At 37.2% G+C, this 18,244-nt stretch overlaps 1 protein-coding gene across 1 annotated transcript in view; it reads right to left on the bottom strand.

Moving 5' to 3' along the window:
* Window positions 1-18,244, bottom strand: part of LOC131671027 (protein unc-79 homolog) — a 446,378-nt gene that overhangs the window by 282,828 nt on the left and 145,306 nt on the right. The window contains exon 6 of the mRNA XM_058947140.1: window positions 10,481-10,745. Within this exon, the coding sequence (XP_058803123.1) occupies window positions 10,481-10,745 (265 nt within the window). The remainder of the gene's footprint in view (window positions 1-10,480; window positions 10,746-18,244) is intronic.

Below are 18,244 nucleotides of genomic sequence, written 5' to 3'. Positions count from 1 at the left end.
TTTTAATTCATTTTTGTTTTAAATATATATATATTTTTTCTGAAATCCGGTAATAAAAATTATATAGTGTAAGGAAGAACTTATTCGGGAAAATTCTTGTTACAATACTGAATATATCACTTTATTAATAATTTAAAAAGCTTTACCATTAGCTAACATACATATTTACATTGATTTCGCTTCGTGACTAATGATGTTTTTAGATTAGGAATCGAAACAAATATTATTCAATCTATTACAGATAATCGATGTTAGCCGCGATGCAGTTGCTTCATTTATTCACAAATAATGAACATTAGTGCAATTTACTCCGCTGGTTACAACGCCTTTCCCATATTTTAATGTAAAAAGTAATATTAATCAATATTGAGTAATAATTTATGTTTGCTTAACAAATTTTATAATCATTTTCATTAAGTTAGTTCAAATTCAATTTTCATTGAGTGTAAACTGTTATTTGTATCAATTTTTAACCTTAGATCAAAAAACAAAATTGTGAAAGCTATAAAGAAGTTGTAACGGTTGTTGATTTCTTCGTAATTGCAAATCGCCGTCCGTTAGCAAGATATCTATATCGCCGTTGTTTCCTTCTTTTTGGCTAGCTCCGTGTCGAAAGCGCAACCTGAAAACGAGCGCGAAAGCACGGAACAACGAAGAAGAGCGACGGTTGCAGGTTCTCGGAAAACGTTACGAAGGAGAAGGGAACGTAGAGAAAGATTTGGTGTCGTCGAATAAATTTGCCGTCTTGCTCAGTATGATCACAGCGGGTTTTATTCGGTTATTAGTTTACAATCTAGTGCGTGTTCCATATTGACCGAGATATTCGCGACGCATGGTCCGCTTAAACATACGCGTGAGAGAGAGACGGAAGATACGACTTCGGTCGGCGCGCAGCCCGCACAGTATTTCGCACGCAAAAATTACAATTTCTGAATGAACTTACGCGAGCGAATGCTGCTGCAGACAGCTTCGCCTTACGATCCAAGTCTAATCTCGCGAAGGTCGTCGCCCAAAGTCGTTGTAGTCGAGCAAGCCGTCGTTCAGTCCTTATTTACCGTGGTCGACGATTCGCGGCGGGCCGGATTCCTTCGCTCGGATGGTGTCTCCCAATCTATTCACTTTGGCGCGATAGCCGGCACTGGACGCCAATCCTATTCACCACACTGCCACCTCGTAATAGTGGCTACACTTTTTTTATTGCTACACGCACGCGATGATGACCAAGCAAAAGGGAACGAAAAACGAAAACAATCTCGAACGTGTGCTCTCCGCTCGCCGGTTGCACGTGTACTCGTAACTCGTGCGAGCCCGCGTGTCGTAGTTATCTGTCTCTCTCTCTCTCTATCGCTGCGCGGGTCTTTTGCGCATGGCGCGCTATTTCAAATTCCGCTTATCTGCCCCTTAACGAGCCCACTCGTTACAAAGTTTAAGGTATTTGAAGTTTCTTTTTCGCTTGAAGTTCAATTTATTGAACTAACTAAATTTCGTGGTCGATAACATGGCGTAAGATCGATGGTTTTGAGCGTTAATAGGTTAAGACAATAAATCACTTTGTCAAAATTTTTTTTTATTGTGTTGGTATACATGCCCCTGAAGTATGATAAAATTTTCAGCTATATTCACTATTTACTTTGTCTGCGGTAGTCGCTAAGGTTTGACGTGTTTTTATGAGCTCGGCGATTTTCGTTTTTTAAAAGAAATGGATCAAAGAATTTGTATTAAATTTTGCGTAAAAAATGAAATAAAGTGTAACAAAGTGTGTAAAATGTTACAAAAAGCCTATGGTGAGTCTGTCATGAAAAAAACAAGTGTTTACGAGTGGTATAAGCTTTTCCAAGATGGCCGTGAAGACGTTGAAGATGACGAACGCTCCGGTCGACCCAGCATGTCAACAATCGATGAAAATGTGAAAAAAGTGGAGAAAATGGTTCTGAATGATCGCCGAATCACAATTAGAGAAGTTGCTGAAGAAGTTGGCATATAAATTGACTCATGTCATAACATTTTTTCAAATGTTTTGGGCATGAAACGGGTGGCAGCAAAATTCATTCCAAACCTGCTGAACTTTAACCAAAAAAACAATCGCATGAACATCGCTCAGGAGCTGTTAAACGACGTCAACGACGATCCAAGTTTGCTTGAAAGGGTCATAACTGGTGACGAAACATGGGTGTACGGTTATGATATCGAAACCAAAGCACAATCGTCCACCTGGAAGCATTCAACGGCACCAAGATCGAAAAAAGCACGTCAAGTTCGATAAAATGTGAAGGTTTTGCTTACAGTTTTCTTTGACTGCAGAGACGTGGTGCATCATGAGTTCTTATCACAAGGTCGTACGGTTAATAAGGTTACCTTGAAGTTATGTGACGTTTGCGTGAAGCAATCCGAAAAAAACGCCCCGATTTATGAAAAAAATAATTTATGGCTTTTGCATCACGATAACGCACCTGCTCACTCGTCGTTGCTTGTTCGTAATTTTTTGGCCAAAAATAAGACCGTAGTTGTGCCCCAACCTCTATATTCACCAGATATGGCTCCGTGTGACTTTTTCCTGTTCCCAAAGTTGAAGAGGCCCATGAAAGGACGGCGTTTTTCCTCGATTGAAGAAATAAAGGCCGAATCGCTGAGAGTGCTCAAGGACATAGCAAAAACTGAATATCAAGAGTGCTTCGAAGATTGGAAAAAACGCTAGCATAAGTGTATTATATCTGGGGGGGATTACTTTGAAGGGGACCACATTGATGTAAACGAATAAATAAATTTTTTTTTGGAAAAACGATAATTCCGGGTACTTTTTGAACACACCTCGTACATGTGATAAAAGTAATCTGAAAGTTACAGGATGATCGACGATTAATACTTGGGTAGTGTTACTTGTTAGATTATTTATTGTTTCCAAAATTGTTTCAAAATCGTTTTGCAATTTAAATTAATCAGTATGAAATGTTTTTAACTCATCTACTACGGCCCTTTCCCATTTGTATGTTCTTTTTTGTTGCACAGTCAATTCCTTGCCAATTACTGTTTCACTAAGGTTGTTTAGCATCGTTTCGAGAGTGTACTCCGTGAAGTTATAGATTGGATGTTTTTCCTTCCACATTTTAGTAATAAAATTAAAGAAATGCAAAAGATAAAAGCTATACAAAAAGCTACTTCTTGAAACTATAACGGGGTTCCTACTCAGCTTCGCTCGAGCGGGACACGCTATATAAAAGTAACCGCGGAAAAGTAGATAAATGGCTCTCCAGAGCAGATCGGCACTCCTGCACCGAACGTCCTGGGTCCAGCAGCTCAGTTGCCTCCTTCTCGAGTCGAAAATTTGGCCCGCGGAGAGTGTCGTAGGCTACGCGTGAAGATGCGCGACGTCCAAGAAGAGAGACTCGCGCGGGTACAGTCGCATACACAATTACGGTTCGAGGAACGGGGAGTCGGCGGACAATAAGCACTCAAATACGATTAATAGTGGATGCGTGTAAATTTTAATTAGCAACAAGGAATACATAATATCAAAACGCGTCGATATAAACAAAGTCAATCGTAACGCAAGGAGACTCGCAATAATTTGACGGTGAAGAGGACGAAACTGCGCACGCGCTGTGCGGTTATGGTCGCGCCAGCACTCGCTCTGTTGTGAGCTGTGCGCAATGACGACAGCGAACCGGCGCGCACCGTTCGAACGAGGAGGCGACAGCGCTTAACCTTGTCGGATCAAGTAGCAGCAAAATCGCCTCGCAGGAGCCGGGTGTTCACGAACGGCAAGCGGCACTTATTCAGTTAAAGTACGACGAAAGTACAAAAGCGACAGCACACTCGCGGAGAGAGAGAACATGCCGGTATCAACGGTGGCCGCGGCGAAACGCGTACAAGAGAAAAAGGCGAGCGTAAACGCGCGGCTTAATTAACGTAATAAAAGGGAGAGAGAGCGGTATAGAGAGAGAAGACAAACGCTAGACCTGGTACTTACAGTATCGCCGCTTGCACGCTTAATCTAGCCGCTGTCCAAGAGCGTTAAGTAGCGAACTCGCTTCTGTTGTGTATCCGCTCTTGTCGTCGGTGAATTGGCGATGACGCTTCTCCCCTGATAGGAGCGGTGCTGATCGCCCGTAGTAGGCCTCTGCTTCAGCCCCGCTGTAGCGATATTCTCTGCCACCTTCTAATACCAATTCGTCGCGAAGAAAAGCCAGAAAACTTGTGGTGACTCGTACGAGGAGTCTTAGCTAGTCGCGGATTGCAAGCCAACTGTCTCGATTTTCGAAACTCTCTCTCTCTCCTCGCAAGGAAGCGTCTCTCCGCGAGGTCCGCGCCGCGAGTCGATATCGATTATCGTACGCCAGTCGCGTCGCTTACCAGTTCGCTGACGTCCGCAATGCTGTAACTATTCAAACGATATGAAAATTTATAATGTTTAATAAATATATTAGTCACTGGCTTCTTGGGGAGAGAGAGACATAACGAATATGCAAGCGATTCGTTATAAAACCTAATAAATGATCTTTTTCCTTCAACTCAGTTAATTTTGACGATAGAAAATTTTTGACAAATAGTAAGATAAGCAAATTAAATATTTTCTCAAACTCATCGTTAATCAAAAATTTTATAATAAAAAGTAACTGTATGATTCATAATATAATAATTTTATTTGAATAAATATTTTTAATTAGTAAACAAGTACTAGAGATAGGTTTCGACTCGTGAAAGGGAGTGGACGTGTCTTGGCTGTGAGTGCGAGTTTTGGTGAGAAAGTTGAAGAGGAAAAGTGTTTGAGGAGAGAGATATAGGTGAAAAGAGCGTGGAGGCGAAAGAGAAGTGGAGTAGAGAGAGAGAGAAAGAGAGAGAGAGAGAGAGAGGCTTGAAGAAGAGCAGGAAAAAGCAGAGAGAAAGGAATAAAGAAAAAAGAAAAGTTGAGGTTAAGAGAGAAAATCAGGAAGCGGGAAAGCAGGTAGAGAGGAAGGGCGGTAAGAAGAAAAGGCGGAGACAGAAAAGGTAAGACAGGGAATAAAGGTGAGATCACGAGTAAAAGTAGAGAGACGAATTAAGGCGTACGGGATAGTGATTAAAAGATTTGTGACAACAGAAAAATTAAGAGATAAAGGTGCAAGGATAGATAAGAAAGGCCCAGAGGAGGAAAAGAAGAAAAAAGTAAAGGTGGTGAGGGGGAGAGAAAGCGGAGAGGGGCTGAGGGAGAATATTAGAGGAGAAATGAGAGAAGCAAAAAGATGCAAAAGTGAAAGTGAGGGAAGCGAGATGGAAGGGGAGGGGGGAGAGTGATTGGACAACACGATAAGAAAAGTGGGAAAAGGTAGTGGTGCAGAAGAGATACGGAATGGAATGGGAAAGATACAGGCAGATATAAGGGATTTAAGAGAGACATGGGAGGATGAAAGGAAAGAATGGATGGATGTAGCATAACGGGGTGAAGTCAGAGGAAGAAGAATGGTGGTGGAGCGAGAAAGAGGGAAAAATGGTATTTTTACGCATTTCTACAACTCATCGCTCGCATTTGCTTATTTCGCTTAGGCATATTCAATTATCAACTAATAACAATTAACAAACAAATTAACGCAAACTAAAATTACAAGAGTCCTGTCACGGTTGCCAAATGTGATGTTAATATCACCTATTATTTATTATTTTGTTCGTACTTTCGTGGTCTGTCGCGTTAATGAGTAAGAATTCGTTTTAATTTTGAAAATATTTATGAATATTGAGTTTAAAGTAAAATTATAAATGAAATATCTATGATTATTTGAATTGAGCTTTAAGTAAAGCTAGACTTTACCCTAGTTTCTTATGGTGCGAAGTGACGCATAAACAGAGCTTAAATCATTCTCTTTCGACTCTCATTATTCGAAACAAACTTGAATAAATCATATTTCTTCTTACCCCCTACAATTACTGCAGCGTGAACTTCCTCAACATAGCCTATAAGCTCATCATCATTTAAAATATATATATTTATATGAGCATTCCGAATCTTTCTCCGGAAAGGTTGATAATAGTCCGGCTTTGGAGATTACTCTTTGCGTTGAGATATGCTGCATAAGCTGCCATCTTTAATGCATGTAATATATTTTATTTAGACATATAATTCAACATATTGAAAAGTTAGTAAAAAAGTTTGAATGATATAGGATTTGAGGTCGAACCAATCATCTCTTTGGTAGTTATGTATCTGGAAGAAGAGGCAATATGTTAGCATTCAAAGTTATCTAAGTGATTCACTTAATATTATCTTAGGTGTTCCACAAGGAACTATTCTAGGTCTTCTTTCGTTCATTTTATACATTAATGATCTACTCAAAGTTTTTCCAAATAGTCCATTTTATGCCGTTTTATGCCGATGGTACTGCTATTTATTAGTCTTGAAAATAAATGGATAGAAGCAAATACTCGTATAAACAACTAGTTAATTAAAGCAAGCAGATAGCTATGTCTAAATCATTTGTCGTTAAACGCCTTAAAATGATTCATATGTTATTTAAATTGTATAGGGAGAGTTTCCAAAAAGAATTAAATAAACATATTAACAATAATTCTATAAATATGATTTATTATTATAAAATATCTTGTTATAGTGGTGAATACGTGACTCAATAACCACATAGATTATACAGGGTGTCCAAAAGATCTGGAAACACTATAATAACTTTCCAGGTGATTTATTTTTAAAATACGTCAAAGTCACTTTTAAAGTAATTTTCAACAAGGGATTCAACGATCACCTTGGATTTGACATTGAAGATGACAATGACGGTTTTTTCAAGGTCAAGTTAATTTTTTTTAAAAGAAAGCGCCTTTTTTGACATCAGCAATCGAAAGAGCAGGAAATTTTACGTCCAAAACCATTGACATCAAAAATTTCTCGTTGACCTTGAAGGTCATTTTAAGGTCATTCAATTCTTAGAATAACTCGATTGATGGAAATAGACCAAACCTTATCATAGATTTTTTTGTTTGATCGCAGTTAGCCGTGACTTCAAACTCGACCTTATTCGTATCCTGCATGGTCATTTTAAGGTTAAAGTTTTTTTTTCTGATGTCCTCCTTATCTGATATCGGCAATTAAAAGAGCACAAGTTCCCATACTTTTATTTTTATCATTACTCAGGAACAACTACTGGTTATTACCCTTTCAAACTGCTCTGGTATGCTCGTCAAACAATTTTCCAGTGCAATAGCTTACAATTCAAAAAAAATATTTTACTCTTTTCTGAATTTTCATATTCTGATGAGCTTGTAGATACGGTCTACTGCAAAGAATAGTACAATGGACAAACTAACTGATAGAGAAAAAATAACGCTTCTCATGATGAGAGGTTGGTCCAGTGCAGCAATCTTATAGAACAGTGAGAGATGTTTTGAATGAAACATTTAGAGCTGATAGAACTCTAATTTTATTTTCAACAGTTCAAAAACTGTTAGAAGGTTTGAAAATACTCGGACTATTAGTGATCTACCTAGATCAGGCAGACCAAGATCAGTAAGTGGTAAAGAGTAATCATTATATGTTTTGTTAACATTTACTACCGATGCACATACTTCCATTCGTAGAACCGCTCAAGAGCACGAAATAAGTAAATCATCTGTTCATAACATACTACAGAAAGTAAATTTCCATCCAATCAAAGTAACACTGATACACGAGCTAACCGAAGATGATTTCGATCGTCGCGTTGAAATGTGTGACAATATGATGGGTCGCATAGTTCAAAATCCCAATTTTCTATCTAATATAGTATTTTCAGATGAAGCTACATTTGAACTTAACGCAAGTTTGAATAGGTATAATTGTGAAGTGGCTCCATAAATAAATAATATTAGTGAATAAGGGAAGGGTACTCTACAAACGGATAATCCTTAATAAATATGAAAATCGAGAGCTTTACGAACGAGTACGTTTCGAGAGAAAATCGAGAAGATAGACAGATGTAGCAGATACAAATGATATAATGATACAAATGATATAATGATACAAATGGTATAATGGCATAATGAAATATACAAATGATACAAATGATGATAAAAATACAAATACAACGAGAGAGAAAGATAAAGGTAACAAAGAGGAAACTTCTTCACGCCAGTGTGCTCTCCCACTCTGGAAGATATAGCATTAATATCAGACGGCACTGCTGGGTCATTAATAAGATAGAGTTACAATCCTATGTAGCTAACGTGGAAATAATAAACCGACGGAATGGATAAGAAGACAACCGAACAAACGTTGAAATACACAGCAATGGCGATATCTATCCAAACGATGTGGCTGTTGATGACAAGAGTGGTAATGGACAATTCAATGAGGGGGTATCCTAGCCGGTAATGCCTTTCCGACAAAACAGGAATAGTACAACGCACAAGTAAGTCATGGTCCAAGGTAACTGGTCCTCCATAATAAAAGGAGACCAACACCATCTTTGTTTGACCAAAGGATAGAAAAACTTATACAGATACTCTACGTCGACCTTAAACGAAGATTAATCCTAATAGTTCAAAACCAAGCATCGCATCTCAAGCTATTGAAAAACAAAGAAAGGAATACTCTTAATGAGTTTCTGCAGCGACGTCGTAGAGAGATAAAAATTCTAAAAAAATCTTCATCAGACTCTATGAGATGACAGAATGATACAGGACTTGACGCAGACACAGACAGAGAAGATCCTAGATCTAAACAATGTCACAGATACGGACAACGTCAACAACGCACATAGACAAGAAATAGAACAAGACATGGACTAACAGAAGTGACATCTGTATGGCAGTATTCGAGATGTAGAGACACAGCTCATACGCTGCTCAAAAAGAACAGAATCAAAATCGTCTATGTTAATTGTCGGCTGAGAGAAAGGATAACTGTTTCTAAGTGCTACTAATAAGAGAACAGTACTCCTGGAAATATATTGTGTCCGATCATGTTGCAAAGATCTACTCGGCCAAATGACTGACATGCTTCTTGTGCTCTGAGGCGTAGGTGGAGCGGAGCAAATCACGAGAACGGAGACGTCCATGGTCTACCACATTGCGTTGGAGAAGCATCAAAATCAGATAAATATAACAGGAAATCTGTAAGGTAACTTACGCAGGTGTGAGTCTGCCCAGCTGCTGCTATCACAATAGTAAAAGAAGGAATATTTATGAGTCAGATAACAACGCAAGAGATGATCAACGTAATAGAAACTAAATCGGGTTCGGAATTTTGAAACATACTGTACAATGCATTGCTGAAACTGAATATGCCATCGGGGGTAGAGCTATTTGTCTATACCAATGATTTGATAGTGGTGATAACAGCACGAACTTCAAAACTGACACAAACTATAAAAAGCCGCGCGATGTTAAGAATCAACAAATGAATGACGCGACATGGACTATCTCTGGCCTTGGATCAAATAGATCTTATGCTCTGGACAGGAAGCAGGATCAATCAAACTTTTATTGATCCACTCGATCATGCAATACAGCGCGAATATATGGGCCGATGCGCTGAAGATTAGAAAATATAACAAATGTCTGACGAATCGACAGAGACAAGGAGCATTGAGGATTGCCTGCACCTATAGACCAGTATCTGTCGAGTTTTTTTTTGTTGCAGGTGTAATTCGTATAGATCTCTCCACTCAAGGACAGAAGCATATTTACGAATGGAATACAGACGTAACGAGAATAGAAGCTGTTGAAGAGGAAAAAAATAGGACAATGACGGAATGGAATGAACGATAAAGGACGAACTGGAAAAGTACGTGGATGAGACGCCTTATTAACGATCTGAAACCGTGGACACGAAAGAAATTTAGGGAAGTGAACTTCTTCCTGACTCCATTCCTCTCCAGTCACAATACTTCAGGAAATATTTATTTGACACGAGGAAAATAATTAGCTCAAACTGTAAATATTGTAGATATGAGTCGAATAATAAGAGCAGAACACACATTTTTCATTGTAACAGATGGAATATGAAGAGAAGACGACTGGAGAAGATAATAGATAGTATCACGCTAGAAAAGATAATGGTGAAGATGCTTTAGGATAAAAACATCTAGACAATAACTGTGACGTATGTCGAGACCTCATTAACTTCTCTAAAACTTCTCTATTATAACCTCCTTCATATACACGCGCGCATCCCACGATGTCACTATATCGCGGGTGTGCTCATTGAACCAACCTTTATGCGCGATTATTAACGATTATCGTTAATATATAACATAAACATTTATGTTGATTTAAATTCATAAAAGAAAAACACTTTTTACATGTCAATTTTCGACACAAAAATGTCAAGTTATGCAGGTATTACACAGCTTAATGTTCAATATGGAGTAAAAGTATTTTAAAAACACAGAGAATAATTTTAGTTTCGCTATAGTTTTTGTTTAGTGCATAGAAAGGTTTATTCATACAACAAATATTGTCATATCTTTCAAATAAATAGATCTTTAACCACCATTATATTATGAAATAAATCAACATGGCATACCTGACAAACATTGAACGCATAGAATATTGATGACATATTATGTATTGATGACTTGTAATGATCAGGAAAAGCAGAAAAAATAACTTGAATATGATCTGCAACATAGCATGAAGCTTCTTGTGGGATTGGTTGTGATGCAGGAATAGGCGATCCATTTAATTGGATCACTTTATTTCCGGTAATAGCTAAAGAATGTGCCAAAGATCCAAGCAGTAGCCAAGATAATAATCTGATATGATTCACGCAGTCTGTAAATTCTCGAGACCTGTGGAAATAGTTAATTATATGAAATTCAATACTTTTTCATTATTATTGTGAGAGTCATAACGCAAAGGTCTTTCTTTCGACTTATTCAGTAATCTGATAATTGAGCTTGCTATTTTTGAAACTAAGGTCATTTCTGACTAAATATGTTGATTTGGACTGAAAGGTCTTTTAAATTTATCATTATAGCACTATATTTGATATAAAAAAGGAAGCCTCCTCATCAATTTTCAGCTCTTATAAAAAAATGTATTTCGGCACTTTTTTCAGATTGACATCTAATTTTGGCAAAATTCAATAATTTTAGTGATCTTTTTTTATTTATCTTCCTGAGCAGAATTTTTAACAGAAGGTGTTGCCAGACTACCACTCTGGCAACGCTTTCTCCATTTCGCGCTATTTATTGTATGTAAAGCGTCGTCGTAAAGTAAGAGAGAGATTCAAGCATCCGTAGCGAATGGCCATTTCACCGCTTCTTTATAAAGGTTAATCGAACCTATCTTATTTTAATTGTATGTTTCCGTTATGAGTTAGAAGCTTCTTACTCATTTTCTAACACTTTATTAATGTAAAATTATTGTTTAATCTGTACACCTTCGGCTTATTCCTTCTTACGTTGAGGAAATTTCTATAAGCTTATTAAAATCCTTTCATTTAATTTAAATACATTCTTTTTATTCATGCAATCCTCACACTGCCCTTAATTCAAACCACTACTCATTATTGCTCAATTCAACGCATTTTCTTCACTTTGTAATTTATTTGACCTCAATTATATAAATTTACTACCTGCTATATGAGGTTTATCCGTATTAATTCCGTGATTTATCTGTCTATTCGCTTATTTTCTATGAACAAACAATATTATTGATATGAACAAATACAAACTTACGATATAATCTTACATATCTAAAGCCAAAAGGGTCATTTTTGCAAATGCTCACTCATGCCTTACACAGAAATAAAAAAAAATTAAAATAACTTAATGATACTCCTAACTCAAATATGATTTTCATAAAGACTAACCCAGATTTATGCAGATAGTGAACTTCAGAAAGTACCCTGTATATATATATATATATATATATACAGGGTGTTCCAGACCACCCGTACACCCCCTCTAGAATCCAAAATAATGGATTAATCAAAAACTGCTTCAGACAAAAGTTGCTGGGCTTCGAGGGGGACATATCCGTACGACCTTGGCTTTGACCTTGGAGGTCATGTTCAAGGTCATTTCAAGGTCAACTTTGTTTTTTTAAATAGGAACCCCCATTTTTGACCCCGGATTCGGAAAGAGCGGGAAATTTTACGTCCAAAACGGTATTTTTAAATTTTTTTTCATGGCCTTGAGAAGGTCGATTTAAGGTCAAATGCTTGAAAAACTGCCTAAAAGCGTTTTTTTAATTTTTAAGATATCGAAAAATGACCTCTACAAAATTTGTTCAGAACAGAGTGGGCCACCCAATGCACCAAAAACCTTTGACCTTTAACCTCATTTAGAAGGTCATTTCAAGGTCGAAGTGTTTTTTGTAATGGAAATCCCTCTTTTTAACCCCGGATACGCACATAGCGCGAAATCCGACGTTTGGATAAGGTATTGTGTTGAGTTTCGCGCTATGTGCGAATTCGGGGTCAAAAATGGGGGTTCCTATTAAAAAAAACAAAGTTGACCTTGAAATGACCTTGAACATGACCTCCAAGGTCAAAGCCAAGGTCGTATGGATATGTCCCCCTCGAAGCCCAGCAACTTTTGTCTGAAGCAGTTTTTGATTAATCCATTATTTTGGATTCTAGAGGGGGTGTACGGGTGGTCTGGAACACCCTGTATATATAAATATATACGAGGGTGGTTCGATAAGTACTTAGCCTACAAAAGAAAAACGAAAATTTTGGAAAAGTGGCGTTTTATTTTTCAACATAGTCTCCTTTTAGTGCGATACACTTGGCCCAGCGATGCTCCAACTTCTTTAACCCGTCGAGAAATACGTTTCCTCGAGGTCTGGAAAGTAGGCTTCCGTGGCAGCGATTACCTCCTCATTCGACTCAAATTTCTGCCCGCCGAGTGACTTTTTCAAGTTTGGAAACAAAAAGAAGTCGCACGGGGCTAAATCTGGAGAATACGGTGGATGGGGCAGCAGTTCGTAGCCTAATTCGACCAATTTGGCCATGGCGACGGCGGAGGTGTGAGCCGGTGCGTTGTCATGGTGGAAGAGCAGTTTTTTCTTCGCTAAATGGGGCCGTTTTTTCTGCAATTCGACGTCGAATCAGCCCAATAATTCGGCATAGTACAGCCCTGTGACCGTTTTGCCCCACTCCAGGTAGTCGATGTAGATCACACCTTGTGAATCCCAGAAAACGGTGGCCATCACCTTTCCGGCCGATGGGGCAGTCTTCGCATTCTTCGGAGCACTTTCGCTGGGTAAAGTCCACTGTTTCGACTGTTCCTTGGTCTCTGGTGTATACCAGTGGATCCATGTTTCGTCGATTGTCACGAAACGACGCAGAAACTCCTTCGGATTGCGCTTAAACAGCGTCAGACATTGCTCTGAAGTTGTCTCACGGTCGCGCTTGTTGTCCGGAGTGAGAAAACGTGACACCCATCTCGCCAACAGCTTTCTTATGCCCAAAATTTCATGCAGGACATGACCCACGCGGTCTTTTAAGAATAAAGGAATTTAATTTTTTTTTTACGCTTAGTTTTAGTTTTTTTGTGATTTACTACGTCCCTAGACATTTTAAAACGAAGCGTAGAAAAAAAGTTAAATTCCTTTATTTTTTTAATGCGCTAAAAAACCGAAAAAAATTTTGTTCTCTATTTCTTTATTTTAACTTTATTTTCGTATTCTTGGGCACAAAATGAAACTTTTTTCTCCTTGGTATTTTTTTCCAAAACGTACGCAAGTCGAAGTAATTGAGAATTGAAAAAAAAGGTTATTTTTTTACAAAAAACGCCGTAACTCGGTTAAAGAACATCGGATAGAACCCCGCGATGGGCTAATTTTAAAGGGAAAGACATTACCCTCCGAACCCCTTCGGTCGATTTGCCCTCCACCGCCTGGTTCTAAATTGGCATTGATTTAAGTCGAGGTTAAAAAAATTGAAATTTTTTTAATCAGTTTTTTTACTGTAAAAAATACATATTTTCATTTTTAAGTCTCTGCACATCTTAAATGGAAGCTTTTGCAATTACCTTTAAAATGCCTTGCCGTTTTTTGTGATACGATGATTTCCGACCGAGATACAAAACTTTCAAGTTTGCCTAATTTTGAGGTAAGCATGGCAAAAGTGATTAACGGGCAGTGTATACGAGTATATAACCTGACAATGGAAACAAACACTTGACCAAGTTTACGATAAATATTCAAGACACTATCTATCATATATATATATATATATATTGTAACGGGGTAAGACCGTTTAATTATTTTATGCGCGTAAATACTCTAAAAGGACGCGCGTAATTAATTATGCTCGGTACGCAAATCGGAGAGCATGTAAAGATAGTCGCCAGTCAACCAGTAAATTGTCTAATCTAAGGAAAGTGTAAATAACCTATAATCAATCGGGAGTGAGTAGAAGCTATAAGATATGAGAGAATCAAAGAAAACACTTGTTAGTAATGTAAATTGGATCTTTTATTATCCCTCATACTCTACAGAAGGTCGGCCCGCGCGTTTGTTTACGTTCACGCTCGCTCATCGACAACACGCTTTGCCACTACGCTCGCTGCTCTTTGTTATTAGAACCGTTACTTGCACGCATCAAATATTAGAATTAAATTATTGTTCATACGATCGCGATCGCGAAATTAAGCTGGCCAGCTTACCTTATACTTGCAGGCGATCGGAGAAAATGAAGAGCAGTCGCACTGCACGAAACTGTTTATTATTGTTTTGCTCGCGGGTCGCGAGTGCGCGCACACACTGGTTTCGCCCTCGATGGCGAAACCTCACACACTCTCTCTCTCGTCCTGGTCTCGAGCTGTCGGATGGATAACACCTTGACGGCTGCAATCCTGGATCACTGGCTGCTGCTGTTTTGATGTGCGTAGCTATCAAGGGCACGTGAATCGGCAGATGCGGTAGCGAAAGCAGGCGGACACGACAATGGTCTATGCTTCACTCGTTCAAATTCTATTGCGCGCGTTCCGTCTGCTCGCGTGCCGAATTCCTTCGTTACCTATTTCGTCCCCCCGGCAGGTGCTGCCCTCACAGGCAGCAATTAAGCTAAATGATCAGCGCTAATTTGACGTTTACCGACACAATATATATTTCAACTGATAATATTATTTGCTTTAAGTATCAGAAAACAGATTAATAGATACTAGCTCTATCCCGTATTACAAGAGCCTTGCATTCGATCAATTCCTCCAAGGAAAAAACGGGCTCGTTCAGATAGGGACGAATAAATAAAAAATTGGTATTAAAATTAGATTTGTCATCATGAATGATCAAGAAAAAATCGAAGTATTAGAAAATCTAATTTGTATAAAGACAAACTTAATATGTATGGCCCAAAAAAATAATGAATCAACTCATAAATTTGGAAAAAGAGCCATGAACTTATTAAAATCATACAAGATTGCAGGCCATTTAGCTCAGTTACAGTTAGATGAAGTAACAGACACTATGGAAGAAAGAGAACAATTAGCAACGATGTGGTTTGTTAAATACCTAAACAAAGGCATAAAAAGATATATGTGTCAATACAAATTTTATAGTTCATTACAGCAGGCAGTTGCACACGCTGAACAAATTAGCAACAATCTAAATGAATTAGAAAATATTGCAAATTGCAGATTTAGCAGCTAATCAATATCAAAATATTCAAAGATCTTATTTTTAATTACATAATATATTTGATTCATTAGATAAAATTTATAAAAGAGTATTATTTAAGAAAAATTGTAATAACAATAATACACGATCTAACCCAAGCATGGATTAACAATAGTGTATTTGACGTTAATGGTTCTATAAGCTTGTATAAAAAAAATATAATTTATCGAATAATAATTGTAATCTATATCGAATAATAGTTTGCAGAACACACACACAAAAACAAACAAGATGAAAAAAGCAGCAATCTGCCTGTATTTTCTTCTCGGATTTATGGTAGTTAGGGGACGAGAAGAAAACCCCGTCCTACATCTGATTGAAGACAATCCAGGGATTGCGTTTCATAAAATTGAACGTATAGCTTTTACGTGTGAAAATTGGAGTTTACTAACAACCATTGACATGCAACACATTTTCATTTGGAACGAGGTGCTTACTAATCAAGTAACTACTTTAAATAACATCTTCATACAAGAAAATGTATCCAACATAGAAACAAGTTCGATTATACAGCATGTTATGGATCATTTGAGAGATATTAAACGTGTTCCCTGAATCGTCTTGTCAACGCTTTGTATATTGACAAAATTAAGGGGGGAAGAAAAGCTTTATCTTTTCAAAACAGATAGGCATTGAGTAACACAAAAAAAGTTATAGAAAGAGCAACTAACATGCGTATAAACGATCTATCTTATATTGTGGGCGATGAACCGAACACTTATTATTTTGACAATAGCCTGCATGGACAAATTAAATCAGTAAACTCGAAAACTGACTATGTAAAAAGATGCGTGCAACTGTTAAAACAGAACCCAAATATAATAGTGAAAAATCAGGCCGCTAATTTCCACAAAACAATTCCACTCATTAAAGAACTACAACATAAAAGTAAAGAAATTATGTTATTAATGGTTGAAATGTTTAAATATAACAAATATTTATTAGCTATGCACACTTTACAAGCAGTAATACATGAAATTGAAAAGACATCACTTTTAAAATCCATTGTTAAACCTATTATGTTAAGCCTATTATTAATAATATTAATACAGCAAATATTGCTGACATAGCACAGTTACATTTTATGATGTATAAAAAAATACTAATTGTAGAAATAGTTCTACCGTTTATAGATGCCGAACAGTTTGTCGTGTACAAAATGATATCTTTTCCAGTTTTTCAACAATTTGAGACAAACAAGTCAATTGCTGCATACATTGAACCGCGGAATGATTACATTGTTCTATCAGAAACTAATAATTCATATTTCTGTGTGAAAGGGCCTTTGAATTATGTAACATCGTAAAATATTATAGAATATGTAGTGTCGAATTAATCGAAAATACCAAAGCATCTTGTGAGTTCAACATGCTAATAAAGCCAAAAATCAAAACTTTATATGAATTTAATGTTAAATTAAGTCAAGATGAAGATTATTTCCTAATCAAAACTGCTAGCAGTCATCTCTGGTTATTCTCCACGAGAGAATATGATTCATTAATAATTAATTGCACTAACAAATTGATATCTATTCCGAAGCTTTCTTCTGGCATAATTGAACTCCCGAGGTCTTGTGACATATGGGCCGACGGAAAAATATATAGAGGTGCGACCGGCAATAAAGTAATAAAAGATCTAATTATTCCGCCTTTTCGACTAACCCTTTTGAATATAGACCAGCGGTTAAACAGTACAACTAAAATTGAGATAAAACCGATCAGTACCCTAACAACAAAAGTGGAATCAAAAACTATGAACTTGTCAACTTGGAACCTTATTTGTATCAGCATTGCAATTTTATGTTTAATTATAAGCTCTCTAATTATGTTAATAGTATATCGCTATGTCAACAAAAAACAAAGTAGAAGACATTACAGTAAGCGAAACATATATACCAATGTCGAAATTAGATTCCGGATTTAGATACGATTTTACGGGCCCACCATTTTATGAGATACCCCGCATACCTCCTAAAAAAGTTCATGACTATGAAAATATATTACCAACTCTATTAGAATAAACCCAGGATGAAGAACTAAAGGAAGACGCGCCAGAACAAATAGGAATCGAAAGTTCAGAATCAATAAATATCAAAGAATAAATAAATATATCTGTTATTGAGGTAGTCATCCGGCTAGTAGCAGTTTTAGCATTCATATGAAATATTTAGCTTTGCGGGGGAACGTTATCCGTAGTATTAGGCCAGGTGTAGGTAATAAAGCTTTCCTAGTGTGACTATAGTAGGTCATGGATTATAAAATGGTAAACAACAGAGCATACAATTAATATAATCCAGTGAAAAATGTACGTTCAGTGTGTTCCCATCAAACTCATAAGTGAAAGAGGATTTTGCCACCGTTTTCTCTTTAACGAGGAAGGTGTTGTGCAACAAGACCCTTTAGTACTGTTCAAAACGAGTGAAAACTACGGATACAAAGTGCGGACTTTCAAGCCAACCAACACACGAAAGTACGCGACTTCGACGTCAATTTTGGAAATCTTTTGCCATTTCTATCGGAATAAAACTTTTTTTCTTTATCATTCGCTGTTGTTTATAAAAAATATTTTGAATCAATTATTCAACAATTTTTTATTTTTAAAAATTCAAAGTACAAAAAAAACAAACTTCATAAATTAAAATTTTGAATTTGACGGAAAC

The sequence above is a fragment of the Phymastichus coffea genome, unplaced genomic scaffold, assembly GCF_024137745.1.
Source record: "Phymastichus coffea isolate CEN01 unplaced genomic scaffold, Cenicafe_Pcof_1.1 PCOF00009, whole genome shotgun sequence".
Classification (NCBI taxonomy): Eukaryota; Metazoa; Arthropoda; class Insecta; order Hymenoptera; family Eulophidae; genus Phymastichus; species Phymastichus coffea.
This window is presented reverse-complemented; position numbering and strand designations above follow the sequence as displayed.